General features: G+C 38.3%; 1 protein-coding gene across 18 annotated transcripts in view; it reads left to right on the forward strand.

Moving 5' to 3' along the window:
• SLC4A10 (solute carrier family 4 member 10) overlaps positions 1 to 19,654 on the forward strand; it is a 276,010-nt gene extending 256,356 nt beyond the window's left edge. For 6 of the 18 annotated variants that reach the window (XM_036253302.1, XM_036253304.1, XM_036253311.1 and 3 more), the window contains 4 exons: positions 8,114 to 8,181; positions 11,302 to 11,418; positions 12,236 to 12,274; positions 17,596 to 19,625. In XM_036253302.1, coding sequence (XP_036109195.1) covers positions 8,114 to 8,181; positions 11,302 to 11,418; positions 12,236 to 12,248 — 198 coding nt within the window. In that variant the 3' untranslated portion in view covers positions 12,249 to 12,274; positions 17,596 to 19,625. Of the gene's footprint in view, positions 1 to 8,113; positions 8,182 to 11,301; positions 11,419 to 12,235; positions 12,275 to 14,640; positions 14,696 to 17,595 lie in introns of those variants that run through there. The other 12 variants (XM_036253312.1, XM_036253313.1, XM_036253301.1 and 9 more) reach the window with 6 other exon arrangements.
• The last annotated feature ends 170 nt before the right edge of the window (positions 19,655 to 19,824 follow it).

The raw sequence follows: 19,824 nt of genomic DNA on the forward strand, positions 1-19,824 counted from the left end.
GAAGATTGATGTTTAAAAGCATAATGCTGGAACTTGAACAGGAGAGAGCATGCATATCTTAAATGAGGAAATCAATTCCTAGTGAAACATGAGAGTACTTTGTACTTCATTATTACCCAAATTGTACCATTTATTTTTCTGATTCCTTCCCTGTGGGTGGTTGAAACTTACTGATGCTTAATTATTTTCAAATTATGATCATTCAGTGATTGCTTTTTGATTGAATATGTGAGAAATAAAGAAGAGACATTATCGCTGATGGTATTTTTTTAGGGACAAAGTTTTATTCAAAAGATAATTTTAGATAAAAATATAAAATGATTTCGTCTTAAAAGAAATGCTTAAAAGGAAAATATGTTGATCTGATTTGCTTTCAAAATGATTTAATATTTACTATCAAAGTGATTTAAGATTATTGTTTGAGAAACTTTTTGGATTTAATTACTTTTATGGACTACTGATTTATCCTAATCTGTTTCATATATTCAATTTAAGTTTTATGGAGTATTTAAAGTTCATGTGTAAGTCTGGGTCTATCTTGAAGGCTAGTAATCATATTTTTTAAGTATATAAAAACTACAAGGAGTATAAATTAAAAAAAAGGTGACCATTACAACATTTAGCATAATGGTTAAACCCATAAATTACAATAATAGGAACAAGATTTCCATGCGAGTAGAAATAAAGATGAAAGAAAATATTTGATGACAATTGTACTTCTTTCCACTTTTCCTTCTTCTACAAGGTGGTTAGTAAATGTATTCAGTTTCTTACCTACAGTGTATTTTCTCAAACCATGGATATACTCCTCTCTCCTCGGGGAAATCTGTTTGCAAGCCTTTCAACCAAGGGTGGGGAATGTCCAGCCTGAGGGCCGTATAAGGTCCATGAAATCAGTACCAGCTAACAACACACACCCACCAAATGAGCCTGACCAACTGTAGCAGGCCAACTTTTAAGTTGATAATTTTATATGGCCCTCGAATAATGTTATAAATATCCAAATGGTCCTTGGCAGGTAAAAGATTCCCCACCCCTGCTTGGATGGTCTTAGGTTTTATTCAGTCATTAGGTGAAGCTCGATTAGGTCACAAAGCCTAATGAGATTTCTGCACAAATGTTTCTACAAATATAGCTACACAGTATGTGACTGTCTAGTATTTCTTCACTATTCCATGATGTCTCTACACTGACAATGGATTTCCACATTTAGAAATTGATCATGGTGATGACTCTAAATACTGTATGAATATTTCAGTTTTCCCAAATATTGCAGAAAGTATATGTAGATTCATGCTTCTAGTAATAAAATATAAAATTAAACTATCATATTATTTAAAAATCATATTATAAAATTATCATTTTATATTTGATATATTAAAAATGAGACGTTTTTAAAATAATACTTGAACTAGGATATTTTGATGGTGTCTATTTCTTTTTTGGGCTTTAGGGAAAGTTTTGCTCCCATCATCAGATACTATTCCAAAAAAAAAAAATATGACATAAATCTGGTATAAATTAAATGTAAAGAAGATAGGCACCACAATATAAAAATTCTGAAGATTAAATTATCCACACTTGATGTAATCAAATTATTCAGGTTAAAAGCAATTTCCAAGAAGTTTTAAATTCAAAGATTATTTAGAATTCTAAACCTATGAACTTTCACTCAGTCTTTCTGATAGTGAGAATACTATGAAGTGTACTAAAGTAGTAACTTGTAAATGTAATTTGCTTTCTTTCTTTCTTTCTTTTTGCTTTGCTCTCATGTCAAGTATCTTTACTCTCCGTAGGCAACGGGCAGCGGCAGCCTCCGCCCGATAGTCGCCCCTTCCACAGCATTCTCCTTAGGCCGCATGCAGATGATCGAACCCTTTTGGCCCTTCAAGAACTTTGTAAAATGAAAACCGATACTTCTAGATAACATATTATGTTTAATTTTTTTTTTATCATTAAAAGTTCCTTTTAGTTTCCCCTTTTATATGTCTGTGAAATAGGAGAGGACACAGTTGATAGTAATCATACATTTATTAGAACCTGCCATTTCCATTGCCCAGAACCACTCACATAGCTCCGTATGTACGGTGCCTACATGCATGTGTGCCTGGTGCCCACTATGGAATTGATTCAACTCCGCTAGGCAGAGACACTATTTAGTGAACTTCTGACCTTTCTACGTTATAGATTCCCTGCACTCCAGTGGGTGTTCGCTCTCATCTGAATATGAAGATAATGATTTTAGAAGTAATTAAATATTGCTAAATTTCCTAGAACTCATGTTTTCCAAAAGGATAAAAAAATACACTAGAGATGTATCGGGGCAAATTTACAGCAGTCTCCTTGAGGTCCGCGTATGAGAAGAAGTGGGGGAAAGGCCTTGCAGCACTGGGGCCGGTTCACAGACCCTGGAATCTCAAGTAGATTAATACGGTGATACTTGCATGTGGTCCTCAGTCCGTGGAAAGAAACAAGAGCACCAATGATACAGTGAACTGATAATCCATAATTGAACATTAAAATATATGTCTGACCAGTGCAAAAACAAGATAATTCTCCATCTGATAACTGGAGGACGAAAAGGAAATGTAAAGATACTCACTTTCTAACTTGGAATTAGTATTAAAATAGTGTGATTAGTATAGAAAATAAGAAGATGTAAGAAGTAATACACTAAAACTTAAATTCCGGTTGATTTTCTACTTGGTCACCTGGATCTCACTCTGTTGAGGCTGGGGACTCTAATAAAGGATGGGATCTCCTTCATGTGGCATGTCATGCCAAGGCCCACTTATCCAAGAGATTGTGCATTAAGGTGGTAAATAGACAAGATCTCTAGAAATGTTGTCTTTCTGCAATTACTAAAATTAATTGAGTAACTTTGATTTGATCTGGGAAGATGCTAAATAGCAGAAATGTCTCAGCTCCCTGAGACTTGAATTTAATGTAAGTTCACCTTTTGTCCTTTTGATGATGGTTCCAAGCTTGTACCTTTATCCTCCAGGGTTTTCCTATCATAGCCCACTTCTAGTCTTATGGCATTGAGAAAACATTAGTCTGACCTTAAAATTCAATAATGAGTTAAGCAGAATAAATAGCTACACAGGCCAGTCCAAGGTCGCAGAGCTTCTGTTCCAAATTTTCATGTACTTCATGCATATGCATATACATATGCTTCAGTTTTTAGAAAGAAAGGATTATAATCAGGATAGAAATGAATATTGGAACCCTGACATTTTGCACATTGCTCTGTGTAAAGGGAAGACTGCAGAATCAAATTCTGGATGTCCAAATGTGCTCAGAGTACCAACAAGCCTTCCTCGCTACTTAAATATTCTCTAGGACATTGTACACATTTGACAAAAGGGCTGCTGTTAAAAGCAGAAAGCCCCAGCAGAATGTTTGCTCCTGGGCAGGCGGAGAAGGTAGTGAGTGTTCAATAAATCCTGGAAATTCAGTTCTGGGCAGTGATCATGATGGTGACACCTCTTGGTTTATGGGAGTTTCATGCTAACATATATGCTGTAGGAAAAGTCACAAGCGGGGCAAGAGACGTGTGATCTCTATGAAGCAGGATCTTGAGCAAGGCCAAGAAGATACAAAAGCAATCTAAAAACAAGTGCAATTAAACCAGCTACAGAGCATGTCTTACTGCTATGAAAGATCAGAATTGGTGTGTATTTGGGAAGCATGTCCTAATTATTACACAGATGAATATTATTTCTAATTGAATCTTACAGTGAGGCAAGCATATTTTCCCTCAAGCAGTGGGTTTTCAAAGTGTAGTCCCAGGACCTCTGCTGCATCAGCTGACACCTACAACTTCTTAGAGAGACAAATTCTTGGGCGGCTACTCCAGATCTATTCAAAACTCTGGGGATAGGGCCAGTGATCTTTGTCAACAAGACCTCCAGGTAATTTTGATGTATGCTAAAATTTGAGATAAGGCTTTCCCTAAAACCACAGAATCTCAAGAATCTACTGTTTTAAATCTAAGGTTACTCTATTAGAATTTTTGTATTTTATAATAATTTAGGTAAGTCATTTAGAGACAAACATTCTGATGAAAAACATATGTTGCATCCATCTATTTATATGAATTCTTTGTGGACTACTCCTCTGCCCCCTTTTTTCTTTTTGGTTTTCATCATTGAAGTGAGTAGTGTATGTGTTGGCTCTTCTATCTTAGAGACAGAACATTTTGTGGTATTGAAAGTATCACATATATGTATGTACATGATGTATATGATATATATGTAATGTTTGCAGCATTATGTATTCTATCGGTAATCGAGGAAGGAAATGGTAGACTCTTATGTTCTTTGGCCTTGTTTTTCTCTTGGATAAAATAAAGGGGTTAAACTTGAATTCTGAAGTCCATTTCATTTCTTAAAATCAATTCTAAAATTGTTGAATATTTCTCTCTTTAATACTCTAAGAATTTGTGTGAACATTGGCTCTCTGCTGTAGTTTGCACTTTGGGCTATTTGAGGGCTCCTACGTAATACAGACTTTACCTGAGGAATGGAAATAGTAACAGATGCGACCTATTCCACTAAACGTTGAGCATTTGTTAGGTAACACGGTATCTGAATGGTATTTTTTATGCTATCACAAAATAAATCAGATTCATAATATAGTTTTTATATAGCATTTTGTTTATCAAAACACCCCACAAGTTAATTCCAATTTTACTTTCCACTAATACTTAGCACAAGCCTTTGTCTTCAGCCAGGCTAGTTGTTCACTATCATGCAAACACATCTTATTTATAACCACCTTTTATCCTTGGTCCACATATATTTTTTTCCCACCTAGAAAGTTTCTTCCTTTCTACTACCAAACTGATCAGAGAAGATGGGCTCCAACACCACTTCCTCCGTCCCTGTACATTTTAAGTTGATGGGGTTTATATCATTCTTCTCACTGCTGTATCCCTAGTACCTAGAAGACTACCTGTCATGTAGATGATGCTTAATATATATTGGTTAAATGGATTCATGAATAGCTCCTAGCTTATACTTCTTATTCATTGTGTGCCTGGCACACAATACATGCTCAGAAAAGGTTTGAGTGCTTCTGAAAAGATTGTTTTTGTTTTTCTTAAGCCTCTTTTTTTTTTTTTGCCTTTTACTGGATATAGCATTACCTGTCCTTCACTTATTTAGTATCTGAAAAATGCTTTGGACTCTCTTAATTAAAAGATGGTGTTCAAATCGTAGTGTGAATAGCCCTCTAGACAAATTGGCAAAACCCCTGAAATGTTCTTGGGTAAACGTTGACCGTCAGCCTTTCCGTGTCCTCACCATGTGGCAGGTAGGACTCCGCGTACTTTGATGGACCCGACCCTGTGTGAACGAAGTGCTGAAGGGAACTCACTTGAAGGTCCTTCTGACTTACACAGTGACGGACGCGCAGCTTCATGCTGTCCCTCTCTCCTGCATGACTGAGATAAACTAGGCTGCGGTTGTCAGGCCGGCTAGTGCCTCATTTGCCTGCTCCTCCCCAGAACGTCTCCGTGTCTGGCTTCCTGGGAGCGCTGCCTGGATGCAGCCGGCCCTCTCTCCTGAGCCTGGGCCACCCCGCCTCCTGGCACAGAAAGCAGCGGCTGCTCCGCCACCTTCTCTTCAGATAAGCATGGCTCGGGAATGCTATCTTTAGAGGTGATGAGTTTTTGTTTGGATAGAATTATGACTAGTATAAAGCCCACACATGCGAACAAGCCACAGAGTGCAAAATAATTATTGAAAGCAATTTGAGAGAAAAAGTGGAAAATAATCTGAGGAAAAAACAGAATTTTTCCCAAAGCTTTGGTCTAATTATTTTTTGCTGTTCGGTTGAATCTTGAGCCTCGGTGTTCTGCTGCCAGGTCACCTGGGCACTGCTGGCGCTAGTCTTCTCTCGGCTGTTTGAATTTTACTCTTTTGTTAAACCTTTCTACCTGGCTTTTTGACATTGAATTCTGAGTTGGTCAGGAAAGATACTGTGTACCAAGCTTACCTTTCAGCGGATAATCAAGGACGGAATTGTATTTTGCTTGTATCTCGGTTGTACTTAAATCGTCTGTGGAATCACTGAATGTTTCCTCCTTATATTCATCCGTATTCATTCAAGTGACCTTTTCTATAGAAAAAAATGATCACGTCTATTTGAAAGGATACATATGCTCTGTTCATGGCCTCAAGGGTGCACATAAGTTAATATGACATATGTATTACGTTCCATATATAGTGACTAACCCATTTGCAAGGCATGCGTCATTCTAGACTACAGATTTGCTCTTCTCAGATGCTTAAATGTGTAATTTAAAACAAATGGTACTATCTACTCACCATAAATTAGTTCTAATAATACTGCCAAATGCCAAGGGACATAGGCATAACACACAAGTAATGAAGTACTGATGGGTCTGATGGGTCTTAGAGAAAACTTTTCCTTAAAGAATAACAGAAAAAAAGGACTAGAGTTCATTTCTGTGATGCAAAGGGGTAACAGACACATGCCATTGGTACTGCAGGGTATACATGTAACATAGGGTTTGTTGGGGGAGGTGATAAGCAGAGAAGCAGCAGAACTCCTGCCCTCCCCTGGCCTCTCCATTGTTCCACAGCACAGACTGGGCGTAGAAGCTCTGTATGCAGCATGGCCAAAGTCCCAGCAGAGGCAAACCTGCCTTGGTCAGCAGGTTGGATGTGTAAGCAAACACTCCTAAGAATGAAAATGAGACCTGCCCCTACATTATATTATATATTCATAGATTAGTTGAAGAGGCTGTAGCAAACACTGTTTCTTTAAGTCGTTGAGTAACAAGAAACATGGCGAGGGTGCTACGGACTAGGCAACATGCAAGTTGAGGACCAAGGTTTGCATTCAGAGGATGCTAGGAATAGCCTTGCGTGCCAAGAATGATGACATCAGCCAGGTCATATCTCTCTGGAAACTGATTAAAATCAGCCAAACTACCGCAAAGCTGCTGAAAGAGGGAAGGCAATGAGCTTCCAGGTTATTCCTATTTTCTTTTTTCAGTTCCCATTTGGTCAGGGAGTTACCTGGCTCTTCATCTTTATACAACTTAGAATTCCATTTCTGGACTTCAAGCCAATAATTCTAACATTTTTAAATGGGCCCAAATAGTTTTCTGAACGCAAACATTGCTAATTGACCCTTTGAAAATAAATGCATTAAGCTGCAGCTATAGTCTACAGATAACAATTTCTTTTTGGTGTATGGAAAGAAGTTGATAATAGCATTATTGAAACCTAAACCAGGGCATATCAGTATGGTAGCATAAGATTATCTTCATCCCAAATATATAGTTTTAAAATGTTATATATGAAGGAAAAATATATAAAGCATTTCCACCCTTTGGGGAGGGTGGGATATTATCATGGTAAGAAGAAGTCTGAAGCATAAAACAAAAACCTAAGGTGCATCTTTAAGTGGAAAACACATCTGTGTTTTGGTCCACACAAGAAGATATCTTCTACTGTCTCTCCAAGTCTCTCCAGTCTCTCCAGTAGTGGTTCTCACTAGTGGTTCTCAGACCAGCATAATCATTGTCACCTGGAAACTTAGTAGAAATGTAAATTCTTGGACCCTACTTCAGATCTGTTGAGTCAGAGACTTTGGAGGTGGGGCCCAGTGATATGTGTTTTTTAACAAGCCTTTTAGATGATTCTAATGTAAGGTAACATTTGAGAACCACTGCTCTAACTACATTGCTCATTCCCTTCTAATAGAGCATTCTGGAATATAATTGCAACTTTATAACAACGACAATTATTATATTACTCATACTTTTTTCCTTGTAAAATTTAGATTGATTTTAAAAAAAAGTCTGCTTGGAAATTAACCATGTTTTACATTGAGTGACATGAAAGAGATTGTTGTTAGCATTTAAATTACTTTGTGATATGAGACTCTCATTAATTACTTATGTTGTGGTAGCTGATGCTTTCTTTATTGAAAGGACCTGTGCTAGTATTAATGAATGCAAACAAAGTGGAAGGTCCTGGGGTTAATGAGATAGTGAAACATTAATCTGTGTTTCTTCTTCAATGTAAAAGGGAGACTCATCGGGTTCACTTTATATATTTTACATTTATCTTCCCAGGAAGAACAAAGTATGCTAGCTATGGAAGATGAAGGCACAGTGCAGCTCCCACTGGAAGGGCATTATAGGTAAGATTTTAAGGTACAAACACGATTTGAGTAATGAAACATTTTGTTATACTCTACTTTAAAATTCCATACTACATGGATTCCTATAGGGCAGCAGTTTTCAACCTGTGGGTCACGACCCCTTTGGGGGTCGAATGACCTTTTCACAGGGATCACCTAAGACCATCGGAAAACACATATTTCCGATGGTGATTCATAACAGTAGCAAAATTACAGTTAGGAAGTAGCAACAAAAATAATTTTATGGTTGGGGGTCACCACAACATGAGGAACTGTATTAAAGTGTCGTGGCATTAGGAAGGTTGAGAACCACTGCTATAGGGGTGTGTTGACGTTGTATTAGAGTAGGAAGAACTGAAACTAGGAATTAGATTGTTCTGTCCCAGTACTAAGTTCTGTCACTCATAGCTATGTGACTGTGGCCAAGTAGCTTAAAATGAAGGGGGGGGGGGGTGTATTGTTTGAAGTCTTTTTTTCTCATATTTTATAATGGATACGAAAGCTCTCTTTCATATCCTCTGAAAATAGCACCTGAAGATAAGTCAAGATTAAATTCTGGGATAAATGAGCAGGGATTCACTAAGTTGATTATAGCTAAATGTTTGAACTCTGGGAGGTCATACTTCCTGAGTTAAAGGATTCACTTCAGGAAATATTTATGTAATGCTCTAAAATTTGCTAAATTGTCTTTATGCACAAAGGCATAGCAAAAGAAAGCAAGTTCCTATAAATTATAATAAAAGTTTTGAAGGTATTTGGCCAAAAATTCTATATATGGTCTCAAAGTACTTAAGAATAATATAGGGCAACACCAGTAAAAAAGTAGAGGAGACTTCTCTGAGGAGGAAATTTGTCGTAGTGTTAAGAGAGAGAGAGAGAGAGAGAGAGCGAAAGAGAGAGAGAGAGAGAGGATCATCTAGAGTTTCAGAGTGTGACTGTAAAATCATATTCCCCAGATTTAAAAAATATATAATTATGTACCACTTAAGCCTGAGCATAAGTATAGAAAGTGTTTTATCTTTTATTTTTTCCTTTATTGATTTTGGAGAGAGAGGAAGAGAGAGGGAGAGAGAGATAGAAACATCGATGAGAGAGAACATTGACTGGCTGCCTCCTGCACGCCCCTCACTGGGGATCTGGCCTACAACCCGGGCATGTGCCCTGACCAGGAATTGAACAACGACCTCATGGTGCGTGGGTCGATGCTCAACCACTGAGCCACACCGGCCGGGCAGTGTTTTATCTTTAAAAACAACAACAACAATATTTAAGTTTTAAAATCCTGTTGATTGTTTAGTTGAATCAGCATATTCTTAAGTGTATGCTGTAGAAACCTAGTTTCATGTGGTGCCACTTTCAAAAGGATTATGTGATTAGATACGTTTGGAAAATGTCCCATACTGGATTCCAGTTTGAGGATTCACAAAACACGTTGGTATATTAACAAATCTAAGTAGTACTGCGTTCCAAAAAAAAAGTTCAACTGTTTAATCCAGTATTTTCCAAACTCTTTTGCTTACAAGACTGTCACATAATCTTTAAAAACATGTATTCCACACGACACTCTTTTGGTTATTACTTGGTCTTATGCTTTGAGTTCCCAAAGGCTGGGGGGGGGGGGGTAGAGGAATCGAACACATGACCATATTGGGCGAGGGAAGGGGACTGTGAGACCCAAGGTTTTGCTCCAGACCTTTAGTGTTTCTCTTAAAAGCTTGATTTGTTGCCCTCTTGTGAACAACCACCAATGAGAGTCATGTGATGTCAGCCTAGAATTTCTTTAGAACATACTGTTTTGTTTTTTCCACAGCTGAGCATCTTTTCTATGTGTAGTGAGAAGAATGCTATTTTCTCACTCAGTGAAACTTTCGTTGGCTTGGCCTATGATTTCTCTCTGTGCAACTTGGTTGTGCTTCTAGCCCTGGGAATGTTTTGGAGCATTATGAATGTCACCTGTAATTGGTGCCATTTTAAAATGCAAAAAAGCACCCAGCATGAGATAGGTGCTGATTTTACAAGCTCCCCCAGCCATTTGGAGAGACCTCTGCCGAATACACAGGCTGCCTTCATTTATTTATCAACTATGTATTGAGTGAGTATGAAGTGCCAGGCTGTGACTGGGGGAGCAATGGTGGACCAATGGTCAGGAATCTTTCATGAAGCTTATATTCAAGTAGACTAGAGGTAGGAGGAGACAGAACAGAAACAAATGAACAAATAAAATAGTATTGTATTTCAGACAATGGAAAGGACAATAAAAACAAAAAGTGAGCCTGGCCAGTGTAGCCCAGTGGTTGGGCGTTGACCCATGCACCAAGAGGTCACTGGCTCGATTTCTGGTCAGGGCACATGCCCAGGCTGTGGGCTCGATCCCCAGTGGGGGGCATGCAGGAGGCAGCCAATCAATGTTCTCTCTCATCGATGTTTCTATCTTTTTCCCTCTCCCTTCCTCTCTCTCTAAAAATAAATGAAGAAAAAAATGTTTAAAAACAAAAAGTGAAAAAGTGGAATGAGGGTGCTACGAGGGGAGGGAAACAGACATTTTGAATGAAGTAGTCAGTGAAGTCCTGTCTGAGAAGGTGGCATTGAACGAAGGAGGGAAAAGGTGGTACCATGTGAGGGAACACTGCAGGCCAAGGGACCAGCAGCCAGCCTACAGTGTTCCAGAGCAGGAGGCCACTGCACTGTGGCCAGAGAGGGCGCCGCAGGAGTGTAAGAGCAGGAGATGTCCTTGGAGGGGTGGGTGGGGACAGAGCCTTACAGTCTATCTACTTGGCTTTTACTCGGAGTGGGAGCCACTGTAGAGTCTGAACAGAAGAGTGGGGTGATCTTTGTGCTACGAATATTAGGGGAAGAGGCTACGCAGTGAACATGCAGAATACGACCTCTATAATTTGAAATGAATTTGGAAAACTATAGCCAAAATCAGTTTCTATGTAACTAGATTATTTTGTTTAGATTTTTATTTTTCATAAATTTTTAATAATTAAAAAAAACTGTTTGATATTTCTTAATTTTTAGTGATCCAGGCATGAGACTGTCCTATATTTAGTTTCTATCACTAGATAACTTCAATTACTTATTTAATGTTTATTATTTCATTTTGGGTAAACTATCTAGAGATGATCCATCTGTGATCAATATTTCTGATGAAATGTCAAAGACTGCCTTGTGGAGGAACCTTCTGATTACTGCCGATAACTCAAAAGATAAGGAGTCAAGCTTTCCTTCTAAAAGGTTTGAATTCTAAAATAATGTGAATTTATACTGATTCCAGTCATTTTATAACATGAATCCATGAGAAAAGGCATAACATTTTTTTAATCAAATTTAGATCTAAAGTACTTCAGAAAAAATTTTTCAAAAGTGGGTAGAAATTGTAATGATCATATTTGTTGGTATGTTTTTCATCTCCCTTTCAAATTAAAAGTTCACTTCAAAACTACAACAGAGGGGAGACATGGAACTATAAATGGGCCCCCCTGCACACATCTTTGAACGTTCATTTTGGTCTACTCTTTTGCAGTAGGATTTTAGTGTATTCCCTTATCACCCACTTCCCAGGAACCCTGTTGATGAATGACCACATTTTGCATTCCCAATGTCCTTTTTAAAACCCATATGGCACATGTATTTAGCTTATTTTCATTTTCCTATTCAATCCCTTGAAAATCTTCCCTAATCTCTTACCCCAAAATGTTCAACTCCAGAAAGTTCTATCCATTCTTACTTCTCTGTGTGAAAGCATTACAAACAACGCCTGTAGTTGTGGATGATAGTTTTAAATGCATGCTGGGGGAAGAGCACATTCTTCAATATCTAGAGTCATCATAGGATTTCCAACAGAACTTCCCAGAATTTATAAATAAGAGTTCAGACCATCATCCTTTTTAGACACTGATCTAAAGAAAAATCTCTAAGTTATGCTAATATCTCTTCTGATTAAAGAGTGATTGAGGGATTTGGGACAGTGTTTAATTATTACGTTCCTTTATTTTCATGACCTTAAATTAACTTTTTCTACTTAATTTTTATATTACATTTTTGTCATAAGCTCCCCTTCCTAATCACTCTAGAAGCTGATTCCCCAAAGGTAAGACCCTCTCCCTCAAACCTATGCCTTAATTGTATTTTATGTTAAATTATGTCGTCTAGACACCTGGTTAGCCTATGTTCTCTGTGTGAGTTTTGGGGAGGCAAAAGGCATGCAGAGTTGTGGGCTCAGATTCAGTCTCAGACTGAGCATTTATGGTATTCCTATGACGACTCAGCTCTTTAAGAGGGTTTGAAACTTGAGTAAACTTTTCCCCCACATGATTTATACAAATACATTATATACAAATCAACAAATCTCATAGAACTGTATTTAGTAATGACATCAAATTTCTATATTGAACAAAGAAAATTGTCCCTTGCATTAAGAGATTGCAAAGCTGGGTGCTTCCATTTACGCAGCACCATGCTTCCACACCTGGAAGCTTTATCTGGCTTCATGAGAAACATTTGGAAATATGGGCTAGGATAAAAGATACATTAGATTTACAGAGTATCTCTCATTGCTGGTTTTTGTCGCCCCAAACTGGATGCTGCTTCATTGTCATCTCTGTCCCCAACAGCATAAACAGGACAAACAGTAGATGTGCAGAGTTCACCCCAGAAAGCTGGGGATTCATTCTCTCTCTCTCCCTCGCTCTGTCCTTCCTTCCTTCCCTCCCCACCCCACTCTGTCTCTGTCAACTACTCCAATACTTCCCCCAAAGGAGGTTAATATAAATTACTCCATGCTCTCTCAAAGACTTGATCGATGCTTTCTGTCTTTTAACTAGACTGTAAAACCTTCATGTATTCCTTTGCTTGGCTCAAGCAGAAGTCAAATTTTGTTCTAAAACATGCTTAATCTTCCTTTCCCAAAGATCCCTACTGCAGTTTGATAGAGTCATTCTTACAGTAATACAGTTTTGCTAGAAGTCTTGGAAGAAAATCAGAATTGTGAGAAGGGTGATATCTCAGACCCTTTGGAATTTGTGCTTATGGAGCCTTTAGTATTAAAAACATTGCACTTTCTGATTTAAAAAAAAATGTGAACTCAGGGTTTATGAGTTCAAAATAAATGCCAGACATGGGACTATGTAGAGAAGTTGAGGCACTCAAACTTCTAGATGGATTTTCTTCCTGTATAGTATGGATCCATGTCTCTGTTTTCCTTTGATTCAAGCAAGAGTTTTTGTTTTTGTTTTATTTTTTAATCCTCACTGAAGATATTTTTATTGATTTGAAAGAGAGAAACATCAATGTGAAAAGAAACATTGATCAGTTGCCTCCCTTACGAGGCCCGTCTGGGGTTTGAACCTGCAACCTTAGGTATATGCCCTGACTGGGAATCGAGTCCACAACCTTTTGTTGTATGGGACAATGCTCCAACCAACTGAAGCACACAGCCAGGGCCAAACAAAAAAATTTTATGTCATGATAGTTTAGGTATTCCTTAAAGTAAATAGTAAATTCAAGTAATGTTTTTTTTACTAGAAAAACCTAGTTTTCAAAAAATATATATCTAGTGGCTGAGCATCAACCCATGCACCAATAGGTTGCCAGTTCGATTCCTGGTCAGGGCACATGCCTAGGTTGTGGGCCAAATCCCCATTGGGGGGCATGCAGGAGGCAACCAATCCATGTTCTCTCTTATCGATGTTTTATCTCTCTCCCTCTCCTTTCCTCTCTCTCTCTCTAAATTCAATAAAGAAAAAAAAATATATCTATCTAGATTACTTCAGACAGTAGATTAATTCTAGTGAACAATGTAATGTGCTTTAAGCAGGTCCAATTTAAATAGACCATCCTTTATATTTTGATATAGTCACTTGTTTTTATTCTTTGAATATTTGTTCCAACTAGCATGAGATTCAAACTATTGTGGAATGCAAGTTTACCCAACTTTTTTTTTTTACCTTTAGATGTGATAAAATCTGTAGGTTTCCATGTGAAAAAAATAGCTTTTGGTTACTGATTAATGTCTTTTATTTTCATAAGAGTGGAAACTGACAGAAAGAATGTGGCTTCCAGAAATTCTAAAACACCAGTACTAATAACAGCAATATCCCCCCAAAGCCACTGCTTTCTCTTTGTCTCTGTTGGGGCATTAAAGTGTGATGACCAGGAAACTGTAAAAATTTTGTGCCTGCTGGACAACCCATGGCTAAAACAGGCCTAAAGACCTGGTAATGAGGATCTGTGTCTCTGGAGACCTAAGCTGGCTCTCCCCTCCCCACATCCCTGGTTTTCCATCCTTGCATAAGCCCTACATGCCTAACAGAGAAGCCTAGAGACCTTTTGTTAGTGGAGATTGGAATAGCAGTTATACTTCCTCCATTGTTTCACTCACTTTTTGTTGTCAAGGATATTTTATCCAGTTTAACTGAAAGAGGATCTAAGCACTAACTGTAAATTCTACATCTGCAGGATGTCTATTTTGGTCCCAGTTAAACAGTGCTATTCATACATGGGACAAGCTCTCCTACAGCTTATTGAATAGATTGGTGGAAATAGGTCTCATTGCATCAGAATAGGTGAGCAGCTGCTGTGCTTTATAAAACTGACACCCAAGACTGACGTTTCTGGGGAAGGTATCTGGCAATGCCAGGAAACACAGAGCTTGGTTTTGCCTGGTGGCAGAGTCTAGGCTCTGGGGACCACCCTTCCTGCTCCCCCCTCGGCCCCACTCCCACCACCTTCTATCCTAGATTCTCCTTCTTGCTCTGATTTCCTAGGCTCTGTCATGACTGTTTGGTAAAAAATTTTCATAATAACTTGTTAGTGACATTGAAAAATAACAGTTTTGAGCGGTGGCTGGTTTGGCTCAGCGGTTGGAGCATCAGCCTACAGACCAGAGAGTCCCGGGTTTGGTTCCCACTAGGGGCATGTACAAAAAATAAAAAATAAAAAACAGTTTTGAGATTGTTTAGCAGCATGGAGGTAGTGGACCAAGTTTTGCTTTCTCTTGAGATAGTACTTTCTTTTATTTTACATTGTAACTCCTCAAGGACAGGGACACTGTCTCATCCATCTTCTATCCCCTGGTCTTTGCAGAGTACTCTACAATGTTTTATATATATAAAACATTAAACATGTAATATATGTTGTATGTATGGTATATAAAATATGCAATATAATAGTACATAATAGATATGATATATATCTATTATCATATAGTTGGAAAATATATGTAATATAGTTAATAAACACATGTAATATATTTATTACACTGAAAGTTTAGAATTGATTGGCAATGAGAAAATCAGTGTTACAAGGAATAGAGTAATAGCTATACAGTAAGAAAACTCAAGTTGATAATTTTTATGGATGTTTTGAGGTGGTTATTAAATTTCTGCTTCATAGTGTAGTGAAATCTAATCCCCAAACTACTGGCTTTAAAGAAGAAGAAAAAAACAACCCTAATCATAATTGGTGGTTGTTTTGTAACCAAGCCACCATCATAAGCAAAGTAGGACATCAGGAGGAAGTGTGTTGGAATCAAGTGGACACCCTGAATCTTTTTTTTTACTCTTGGTGACTAACAGTGCACGGGCAGTTGCTCACTCACCCAGAGCCGCTGGGGCGGGGCATTGCGCACAGGGGCTGGGCATGCGTGAGCGGTGTGTCTCCGCGCCCGCGATCTGCCACAGAGAGGATCTGTTCTGTCTTTCCTAAGACATGAGCTCCCTGGAGGTGGGAATACCAGCCTCCGAATCCTGGCATTCAAGCTGCAAGAGAACTTGGACATCTAGACCAAACCAATTTACAGAAGAGGAAACAAAGTTCCAGAGAAGTGAAATAAGTAGCCAAGGTCCCACAGCTCATTCTTAGCTCCCAGGAAGCAAATGTGATTTCTAGGGCTCCCCTCCCTGCCGCTGGCTGCCCCCTTTCACTGGCTTTGTTTGGCCGAGGAGACTGGGAGCCAGGCACAGCCCAAGGAAAAGTTAATTGGGAAAGTAGGGTAGCAGACACTTGTCACATGAGAGGAACTTCAAGTAGAAGAAAGTGAGTCATTTAGATAGAGGAGTTAAAAATACAGAGTTAAGGCTCTCAACACATCATGTGCACACTGTCATCTCTTCCCGTGGAAGGAGGAAAGAGAAGTGAAAGAGTTGCTTTGCTGTGACCTGTGAGTGCGTGCGCTGCGCAGTGCGGCAGGCACGGAGCCGGGTGCCACAGACACTCGCTCACACCAGCTCTCAGCGCTGGCAGCGTGCCACCCGTGGCAGAAGCGCCGGCACTTCTTACCTGATGGTGCCGGGTGGTGGTGACAACTGAGAAGGGCTGTTTCTAGCTTGCATTGGAGGAAAAACAATTTAAAAAACACACTCTTAGAATATGTCTAACTTACTGACCATTATAAAAGCTGCACAGGAGACCCCGTAGGAAAAAGGGTTTTAAGTGTCACTTGATAGCTTGAAGAAGAGCTCTAAGACCAAGGGTTTCCCCACCAGCAACGGTTCTGTAAGTTTATGTTAAGGGCTGAAGGTGACAGGAGTCGTGTCTGGGTTTTGCCAGCCCGGGGTCTCAGAGGCCAGCCGGGGTGGGTGCCCCTCGTGTCAGCGGCGGGAGGGACACGGCGGTCAGAAGCGGAGGGCTCTCCCTTCTGGTAGCGCGCGCTCCTGGTGTGAGCTTAGGACGGCCGACGAGAGAGTAGGAAAAATGTACGTGAGAAAATACTGAAGAAAAAGAAGACAAAAATGGGAGAGTCACATTACCAGCTTGCCCACTAATAAAATTAACGGAAAGGTAGATAGAATAGAAGCCACTTGGGAATGAGTTTACTCTGGACTGAGTGAGGTGGAACTCTGCCCCTCTGATGGACAGGGTTTCTCCGTTGAGAGACAGCACAGATGTCCGGAGGGCAGTGTGCAGGTGACCACTTCCTTCCAGACCCATGGAGGTGTGTCTGTCCTACTGACAAGGACGCGGTTCTCCCCAAGAATCGGGATCCAGTCTCTGCACAAAGGATGAGCCACTCACAGCAGAGTCCAGAAATACCTCTGTGACATCCGGTGTCCTTTGCAGTCTATCTTAAGCTGGGGCATGACTGGCATTCTTAATAATCATCAGGAATTCATTTGCCCAAATAAAAACTGTGGTATTAATCTTGCATGCTTTTGGATCTGCTTTAAAAATGTCTGGGTTTTGGTTGCTGTGTTTTGAATTTCCCCTTTTGCAGTTCTTGGTTTCTATCTCACTGAGAACAGAGGATTATTAATTGTTGCTATCTATCCATGTATGCTTCACGGCATGAACGAGCAATGCCTCAGGTCCCTTGTGGTGCTTTGGGGTTGATGGGTTTTGTGTCTGAGCAAGCAGATCTCACTGTGGCCATGCTGGATTGCAGTAATACATTTCTCCTTTTTTTTTCCCCTGTAGCAGTGAAAGCCGAAAAGAGAAGAAAGCTGACTCACAGAAAGGTGTTGACAGGGAGACTTGTCTATGACTTGATCTTCAATTTATTTTTTACAAATATATGAGAAGAGTGCCACAATTATTAATAAAACTGCTTTGATCATGTATTGTAAATTCTGTCTCTCATCCCAAATCCACCTTCATACTGTAAGTAGTGCAATACTTGTTTCATTTTTGTGTTTAAGCTTCCGAGCAGTGAGACACACTTGTGAGCATATACACTAGCTAATGCAAGAACCTCTGCATTCCTTGCTGTGTTTTAGGCATTTGTAAACACTGGATTCTCATTGTCAGTTTTGCTTTCTTAAAGAGATAGGTCATATTTATCTAGTTTGTATTTTCCTACTGTAGTGACCTGAAGATACCTGGTAATTTCATTGAGAAGACTTTTGAAAGGTAGTCTTACTTCTTATTTTGTATACCTGAGCATTAGTGACCTATTTCCAAATACCCAAATCAAAAATTTAGTTGGAAAGCATTTTTTAATAATTGAATGTATGCATTTCCTTGATTTAATATGATACGTTGAATACTCAAGAATTTATATGTAACTAAAACTTAAATTTGAAAAAAATATATAGAAACCTATTCACAACTTGTTTAAAAGAATCTGATAAAATGCAGGGTCAAGTAGTATTTGCTTTTAAATTCAAGTTGTGATTACACGATCAAATATTAGGTGTGTACGAAATGCTTTAGAAAAACTTTGTAAGTTTTGTGAGATTTTCAAAGGAAAATTTTATCATAAATATGCTGTTAAATTCCTCTTCCACCGACAACAAAGATTTTTCAAATAAATCTATTATATACACACTCGTGGAATACCAATGGTGAGTCCTTGTACATGAAATTCCACTCCTGTACAGTCCTTCCAGGGCTCAAGGTCATGTACTGCTTAATGCTGCTTCTGAATCATGTTCTAATGTTAGGGTTCCAGCTGAAAATTGTTTTTCTACAAAGCTCCTTTCCACTTTTTAATTAAATGCATGTTGTAGAATAATAATCTTTTAAATGAAAATTTCAGATTCTGTTTGAAAAGCTTCCGTAGATATTTCAGTTCATATGAAATCATCTTTACTAAGCTTACATAAGAGGAAGAAGAGTTAAAAATTTTTGAGCATTACTAAGAATACAGCATTTCTTTTGTTTTAGGTGAAAGTGAAGTCAATAAAGACTAACTCTCGTAGCACTTGTTTCCTAAGAATGACCAGTGATCTTCAGTGTCCGATTTGATAATTATTCAGATCCCTGTTACTTTTCCAAACTATTAATTACGTATTCTGTGTGTAAGTGCACATGAAAGGTGGAAAAAAAAAATGCTCTTGTGATTAGTTTATGAGGGAAAAGAAAAACAATAACAAAAGCCTTCATTAGGTGTAACATTTTGATACCTTCTGAAAAATTCCCCTCACAATCTATTAAGGAGCCATTTCTTTTATGGAACATAAGCCTAAAAAATATAAGATGTTTGTGTTTATAAATGCCAAGGAAAAAATACAGAAACTTTCCATTGCAAATGTGTTACCTTTGTATATTTTATAATACAGATACCTTATTGTAAACATCCTCATTGTTTTTTGATTTAGACCAGCTGGACATGCCAGTCAATCCCATTAGCAGCCTACTCGTGTTTTAATATATTCATAACTGTTTTGTTAAAAATGATCATAGTGAATTAAAACCTTCACATGGTCACCTATTTGAATAAGCAATCATACCCAATGAAATTCTGTATTTCTGAGTATTTTTATAGTCATTTTGTTCTTGTGTGAATTTTAATGATATCCCTATGTTAATCCTAATATTTTGAAATCATATAAAATATAAGAAAAATGTAGTGTTATCTATTTCCTCCTAATTTCTGATTCCTGGACAAAATTAGTAAATATCTTGAATGTAATTTATTGCAAAGTTTAAGTAATGTGTAAATGTGACTAGGATATTGTGTTTTTCACAACTAAGAAATGTTATGTGGAAATAAATATTTATCCTAACTAATTTTCTTGCACATTTTAAATTGTGATGCAAGTGTTTTGTCTCCCCCCACCCCCATAGCGTTAATCAGTAAATCAACATAGAACATTTGGATTGTTTGAACATAATATTTAAATTTAGATACCCTTGATGTAAAGAAACCTTGGTGAAGTAGAAATTTCAAGAGTATTAATACAATTTGAACTCTATGAAAAGAAT

This window comes from Molossus molossus, unplaced genomic scaffold, assembly GCF_014108415.1.
Source record: "Molossus molossus isolate mMolMol1 unplaced genomic scaffold, mMolMol1.p scaffold_m16_p_11, whole genome shotgun sequence".
Lineage (NCBI taxonomy): Eukaryota > Metazoa > Chordata > Mammalia > Chiroptera > Molossidae > Molossus > Molossus molossus.